General features: G+C 41.2%; 1 protein-coding gene across 3 annotated transcripts in view; it reads left to right on the top strand.

Annotated features, from left to right (window-relative positions):
* The first annotated feature begins 3,538 nt into the window (after window positions 1-3,538).
* Window positions 3,539-7,699, top strand: part of Cit (citron rho-interacting serine/threonine kinase) — a 157,953-nt gene continuing 153,792 nt past the window's right edge. For all 3 annotated transcript variants that reach the window (XM_026403400.2, XM_026403399.2, XM_026403398.2), the window contains exon 1: window positions 3,539-3,634. In XM_026403400.2, the coding sequence (XP_026259185.1) occupies window positions 3,539-3,634 (96 nt within the window). The remainder of the gene's footprint in view (window positions 3,635-7,699) is intronic.

Genomic DNA, 7,699 nt, shown 5'->3' with positions numbered 1-7,699 from the left:
CTTTAGTCTCAACACAGTTAATCTTGGTCCTTTCTTACTGTCTCTCCCTATAAACTTTTCATGGATTCTACACCTTAAAGAAAATTGGTGATTTTTGCTTTATGTTTCTTTATTCTTTTAATCTATTGTTTATTTCCTATCTTGTTCCACAAAGCATTTGCAGACACCAATAATTATTCTAATGGGAAAGTAGTAGGATATATAGTCTGGATTCAGGGCAGTAAAAAATGGTGCTATTAACATAACATTTGAATTTAGGATGAACTAGTCGAAAGATTCTGGCAAAGGCTTCTATTTGTGATATATGGATACTAACAAGTTTGACTAGATGAGAAAAATAAGCAGATACATTTACTAAATTAGCTTTCATAGTTTCTGAGATTCTTTGTATCTAGTTGGGCTTCAACTGTCTACAATCTATATCTCCACTCAGCTGGACAGCCCAAAACCTTGGTTAACCTCCTCCTGTAGAAGGTTTAGAAGCATTTCTCATTTTGATTTTTTTTTCTGGACTGGGTCAACCTCTGCAAGAAGAGGCTGGAAGAATTTCTAATGCCCACTGAAATGCAGATTTTGTGTAGAAGAAAGGAATTTGGAGTTAGTCCAGGTGTTGCCAACCCAGCCCCACTATCTAAAGCTGCAAGCCCCAAGATTAGTCACTCCATTTCTCAAGATTTCCCTACATATAGAATGTGGATTACAGTGAAATAAGATGTTTGATTTAAAAAGGGAGGGGGCTTTATAAATAGTAACTATCATTATTATCCTGAGAACAAGAAGAAAGTCATGTTTGGGGAAAAAGTGTGTATTAAGCAAGTCTGCAGCTTTGGTTTTGCTCCTGTATATATGAGTGTGTGTGTGTGTGTGTGTGTGTGTGTGTGTGTGTGTATGAAAAAGAGAGGGAGAGCGGAGACATCTATATTTTATCTAGTTCAAGGATTAGAAGACTACAGGAAAGACTGCCATATATATATGTGCGTGTATGTGTGGGTGCATGTGCATATGTTCTGTTTGTATATATAAATACTTATACAAATCTATGTGTTTATATACATATATTTACATATACAAACAGAACATAAGCATATGCACCCACACATACTTTAATCATTATAAAACAAATCCATATTATCATCACTCAGGTTAGGGAATAGATCATAGCAGCACTTCTTGACACCCTGAAAGGTCTCCATCTCAGCCTCAGGTATCTGTTCTTCTAAACTTTGGCTTTCTTTATGGTTCTACCACCCGTATGTACATCCCTCCCTAAACAACATTGCTTTGTTTCATCTGCTTCTGAAATTTATATTAATGGAATCCTACTTTGGATTGTCTTGCTTCTTTCACTTGGCATTGTTTTGAGACTCATTATGTCATTGTGATTAGCTGTAATTTATTCCCTTTCATTGCTGTGTGAAAACATTGCAATATAAAAATTTACCCTTCCTAATGTTGTTGGGCATTTGGGCTGCTTCCAGTTTTTTTTTTTTTTTTTTTTTTGGTCATGATATTGTACAATACTATTTTGCATTGTGTATTCTTGTACACCTCTCATGGAGTACATATTTAGGAGTCTAAGGTAGAGAAAATATTCCCAAGAGTAGTCATAAAAAGCACAAACCTTCCATGCTAGCAAATAGTGAAGAGTGCCAAACTCTTTTTTTTTGGAGTTTTTACCAATTTACATTCCCACTCCCATCAGTTATGTATAAGTGGGACTCCACATCTTCGCAAATACTGACAGAATTTTTTCCCCTAGTCTTGTTTTTCATTTTTCCTGATTACAATTGAGATGGGGGCTCCTCTCATACACTAGACATTTGGATTTCTTCTTTGGTGAAGTCTGCCTATTTAATGATCTTGGCTCGAATTTATTTAAAAATACCCTTTCAGGCTGTCTCAACGACCTTCACCAACTTGTTGTAGGACAGTCAGCCCAGAGGGGCAGTAAGCCAGGCAGGCGGAAGATCAAGCTCAAAGCTTTTGCGGCCCCAGCTGTAGTGCAGAACCGGTTTGTTTCACAAAGTAACAAGTAACTTCGACTTTAACCCTGTGTGCGGGACCAGAAGTCCAGGAGAGGGGACTTCCTCCTCACAGGTGGCCCTGAGAGAGAAGACAGCGCCCTCCTAAGCGACCTCCCCGTGGGATCCGACAAACAGAAGCGTCCCTAAACACCACAACCTGCGTAACCGCCAATTTCAAACTTCCAAGACCAGCCCTGCCCGGTTTGCCCTTCCCCCTTTCCTATTGGTCACAAGTCAAAGGAAGAAGCAATTTGATTGGCTCTTCTTTCGACTTCCTCTGTCCCTTTAAGGACTTGGGCGGGGCCTGGATGAGACGCCCCTGTCTATCATAGGTTTGCCCGCGATGATTGGTCCAGGCACGGCTGAGCCCCGCCTGCGCCGTTCCCCGGGTTCAAACGCTGCGGCGGGAGGCGCGGGGCGCAGGCTTGCAGGGTCGGCTGAGGGTGAGTCTTGTCCCCCGCTCCAATTCTTCACCCAGCTCTGTCAGGCCAGGGGAAGGGTCACCTCCCCCCGTACCAATCCCGGCTTTCCCTTCCGCGGCGGGGAGGGCTGTGGTTCCACTTCCTGGGCTTGCCGGGGGCCGGGAGGGCGCGCCCGGGCTGGCAGGGCACGCGCCCACCCTCCACGGGAGCCCAAGGGTCTGCCCCGCGGTGCCTGGGGAAGTGGGGCTTGTTCCTCTCATAAACGTCACAGTCTGCTTCCTGTCAGCATTCCTCCCTGAATTGTTCTCTCCAGTGGAGTCTTCAGCTCTTCATTATCTGCGTGACCACAACAATTTACTTACCCTCTCTGTTCCGGTGTATCCATACTCTCATCATGTTTTCCTTTCCACCTCTCACTGCTTCAGCCCCAATGGCTTTCCTGCTGTTGTCGAAGGAGGCCAGGACCTGCCTCAGGACCACTACCCTGGCTGTTCCCTCTGCCAGGGATACTGTACCTTTCTTTCCCGGATGACAGCAAGGCTTGCTGGTCACCCCCTTCAGGTCTTGGTTTAAATGCTACCTTGTCAGTGAAGTTTATCCAGATTGCACTTAAAAAAAAAAAATGCACCACTTCTTCTTCCCCACTCTCATTGTCCCCTACCTTGCTCATTAAAACAAAAGACAGCACTTCCCACCTTTCAACATCAATGTAATTTGCTTATGTCAGTTACACATGTAATAACTATTTATTCTCAATCACTACCTGTTAGTTTATGTGTGTACCGACTGTGTGGGGACAGAAATCCCTTCCTACCCTGAGCTTGTATTCAAAGGAGTGGCAGGGGGGCAGATAATTAACACATTTATAAGTAAGAGTGTGTCAGGGAAGTGTATCCCTTCCTCTTACAGGTTGTAAAATCTGTCTTTTCCTCTCTGTGGCCAGACTGAGCTTCCTAAAACTGGGAGAGTGGATGATTTTCATCTCCCCATCCCTGAGAGCTTGGGGGAGATGGGAATTTCTCAAGCCCTTCCTGCTCAAAATGTCACTGCATACTTGACCTTTTCTCATATCCCTTCAGCACCAGTGAGGAGATGCTGAAGTTCAAGTATGGATCACGGAATACACAGGATGCTGGTGCCGTTGAGCCCATTGCCAGCCGGGCCTCCAGGCTGAATCTCTTCTTCCAGGTAACAAGCTTCCTGCCAATAGTGCTCACCTGTGTTATTGCCTTAGCAGTTCTTTACCATTCACCTTTGCTGTTTTTTTCATAGGACCGAGGTTAATATTTTCAGAGAAATCCAATTGGATATTTTTTATGTAATGATTGTATTGGAAAAAGGATCCACTGTGCAGTGGGTAGATAGCTGAACTTGCCCTTGAGAAATGTTTTTTTTTTTTTTTAAATCATTTCTCACACTTTCACTTCTGTTCTAAACTTCATCCTTTTATTAAATAAAGCAGAACAAATGAACAAAGGCACTCTTTTTTTAACCAAAATTTCTGTAGGTCTAATCTTATTTCATTTGAGGGGTGTTTGCTTTTTAGATTTAAAAAGGAAAGCCAGTTTTGATAAGTACTACATCTGTGTAATTCCCATCCTTCTCAAGATATATAATACTTCCCTCATCCCAGAAGTGTTGAAACTTAATGTCATGAAGATATTTCCAAGTAGATATTTAATCCTTTTGTTTCTGGTATATATGGAATGCTGGTGAAGTAGGAATCCTTATTTGACTGATATATTCACAAGCCCAGAGAACAGATAGTGGTAAAGATTTTAGATTTGAATCCTGCTACCAGCCAGCACTTGTTAGCTTTGTTTCTTTGCATGGGTCAATGACCTTCTTTGGATCTGCTCTTTAAAACAGGCGGCACCTAATCACAGTTTTTGTGAGGATTAAATAAGATAATCCATATAGAGCACTTAGCACCTTGCCTGGCTTTTGGTAAGCCCTTTATAAATGGTAACTATAGTTCATCCCAAGTGTGGCATAGTATAGTTATAGTCACGATACATGTCTGTTAACAGAATAATAATTAGGTATATATGTGGGATACCTAAATGATGGTGAATAGTAATATGTTCTTGCTAACCTTTTCTTCCATAAAATATTAGTGTTGGGGGATTTCCATACAGATCAGAGTAGAATTAGATTAGAAGATTAGGTTGTTCTGTGGGTCCATTTGCCTCATCATTTTTAAATCATGGGATATTTTTCACAAATGTGTGATCTGTCTCTAATCTTAGATGGTGGAAGTGCTGTTACTTTTAAGCCTTTTTTTTTTTTTTTAACTTCAACCTGTCTCCCACTTACTACAAAATAACTTAATGGCTCATAATGTGATGACTATATAGTAGCTGTAGCTTCTGCAGTGTTGGGCACAGGACTAACATGTTCCTTATTATCTCACTTCAGCCTCATAACAGAGGTAAGGACTATACTTATTTATACTTAAAAAAAATGAGAAAATAAATATAGAGGTAGACAAGGACTTACCCAAGATCGTGCAGCTTGTAAGTGGCAGAGTCAGTCTTCATCTTGGATCTGATTCTAGAGGCTGCTCACAGAAACGCTGGGCCATGCTTCTAGTACATATCAGGGTTTATTAAGTGTATCTTATATTTAAGTGTCATTATATCAGTAAGGATTGTAAGTAAACCCTCAGTTCATCTCTCCCTCCCTCCCTCCCTCCCTCCCTCCCTCCCTCCCTCCCTCCTCTCTCTCTCTCTCTCTCTCTCTCTCTCTCTCTCTCTCTCTCTCTCTCTCTCTCTCTCTCTCGTGCTGGGGATTGAAACCAGGGCCTTATGCATGCAGGGTCTCTTTTTAATGCTGAGTGTCTCAGTCTTGTTTTCTGTTGCTATAGCATAATGCCTGAAGAAAGGCATTCATAAAGAAAAGGTTTATTTAGCACAGTTCGGGATATTCAAGAGTGTAGCAAGAACTTATGCTTGGCTCTGGTGAGGGCCTCCTGGTGGATGGTGTCGCAAAGGTGGGATCACATGGATAAGATAGGAAGCCAGAGACCCAGGGAGGGACAGATTTGCTCTTTTTTATAGCAGCATGCTCTCATAGTTCAGAGGGTAAAAAAAGCATTAATCCTTCCAAAAGACAGAATCCCTTTTCACTAGTCCTCACCTCTTAAAGCTTCACCTCTTTAACACTGTCACACTAGGGACCAAGTCTACAACACAACCCTTGGGGGACATCTAGACCATAGCAAGATCCCCTCCTGCTGCCAGAAAAGGTATTATTGCAAGTGTAGCATGCATCTGACATTTGCCTTGTTCTTTTCCCATACTGTGCTATTTTATTGAGGTTTAGATACAGTAGCGAGTTTGTTTTCCATTCAGGTGAGTACCCTGGACAATCTCAGTTTTTCTTGTTTCCCTCCACTCAACCCTGCTTCCCAGACTGTTCTCAGTCCGTCTTGGCAGATTTCCAGACCCAGAAAAGTTCCACAAATTGTTAGGCAGACTTAGGTTTGCCAAGTCAGGATGTGAAAAAACCAGAAGAAAAGCCTGTTCTCCTCTTTTTTATTTTCTAAAGAAAGGGCATCTTAAGAAACACCAAGAGGGGAAGAGCAGCATCTCAGAATAAAGGACCATTTAAAAATTTGAATATGTTTCGCTTTATGAAAGAGATGTTACCTGGGGCTTGTTTCATTGCATTTCGTTGTGGGCTGTTGAAAATCTTGGTAAGAATTGGTACTGTGTTTGGCAACCCTTGGTCTAGTTGGCCTAAATTCATTAGAAACAGAAGAAAACAAAGAATCTTATTTTTCTGAGTTAGTGGCAACTATTAGTAAATGTGGCCCAGCTTTCCAAACCCAACCGAACTCTGAATCTCTTGGAAGACTTGTTAGAAAACAGATTTTAAGCTAGAATGTAGAAAATTTTAATTCAGGAGGTTGGGGATAGGACCAGAGAATCTTTTTTTTTTTTCTTTTTCTCTTTCATTTCTTTCTTTCTTTTCTTTTTTTCATTAACTATCTCTCCAGTTCTCTAGAAAGAACTCAAATGTAGCCAGTCTGTTCATCTTGTCCAGTGCTGTAGGACAAACCACTCACAAAGTTTAAAGCCACAGGGTCTTACTTTTTCTCACCATTCTGTGTTGGTTAGACTCAATGAAGTGCTTCTTTTACTCCACCCTGTGACATCAGCTGGGGTCCCATCTGGGACTGGAAAATCTGGGTGCCAACTGCTGGCTGGGGTACCTCAGTCTTCCTTCCCTTATATGGCTTCTCTTCTTCATGAAGTCTTTCATTACTCAGTAGTCTAACCCAGAATTCTTAATTTTTTTCTGTAAATAATAAAATATTTATATTTTAAGGGCTGTATAACACTGTCTTTGGGGACCAGGTACTGGGTATGAAGGGGTCAAGTTTGTAGTGAACTCCGGAGCATATCCACTGCCAAGAGGTGGGTAGTGTCCTTCAGCTCCCGAGCAGTGTCACCTGGCAGGAACATGGGGCAGTGTTGGTAGATCCATCAATTTCAAGAGAAGCCAGACATTCTCTTTTCATCTGTGTGTGTGTGTGTGTGTGTGAGAGAGAGAGAGAGAGAGAGAGAGAGAGAGATCCTGATTTTTAAATATTGGCAGATAATTCAAATTATTTTAAACAGTACAGGCCAAACAAAACATGTCTGTGGGCTAGACACAGTCTGCCAGTTTGTAACTGTTCCTCCTGATCATGAATAAATTCGGCTTATAGTCACTCCGTGCGCACTACTCTAAATGAATTAAACTACTCTGAATGAATTAAAGAAATTGAAGTTTGTCAAATGCTGAATGTTTTCTCTGATATAAGGAGGCTGACTCATAGTGGGGTAGGGAGGGGGAGCATGAGAGGAATAGATGAATTCTAGATAGGTCGAGGGGAAGGGAGGGGGCAGGGGATTAGCAAGGTGGTGGAATGTGATGGACATCATTATCCAAAGTACATGTATGAAGACACGAATTGGGTGTCAACATACTTTATATACAAACAGAGATATGAAAAATTGGGGTATATATGTGTAATAAGAATTGTAATGCTAAAAAACAAAAAACAAAACAAAGTACATGTATAAAGACATGAATTAGCATGAACATACTTTGTATACAAAGAAAAATTGTGCTTTATATGTGTAATAAGAATTGTAATGCATTCCCTTATCGTGTATTTAAAAAAATAAAATCAATTTAAAAAAAAAGAAATTGAAGTTGTGTTAACAGACTCTGGGCACACATGCTGTAGAAACACAGAAAAGG

Source organism: Urocitellus parryii, chromosome 3 (genome assembly GCF_045843805.1).
Source record: "Urocitellus parryii isolate mUroPar1 chromosome 3, mUroPar1.hap1, whole genome shotgun sequence".
Classification (NCBI taxonomy): domain Eukaryota; kingdom Metazoa; phylum Chordata; class Mammalia; order Rodentia; family Sciuridae; genus Urocitellus; species Urocitellus parryii.
Note: the sequence above shows the minus strand (reverse complement) of the source record. Positions and strands in the feature narration are given on the sequence as shown.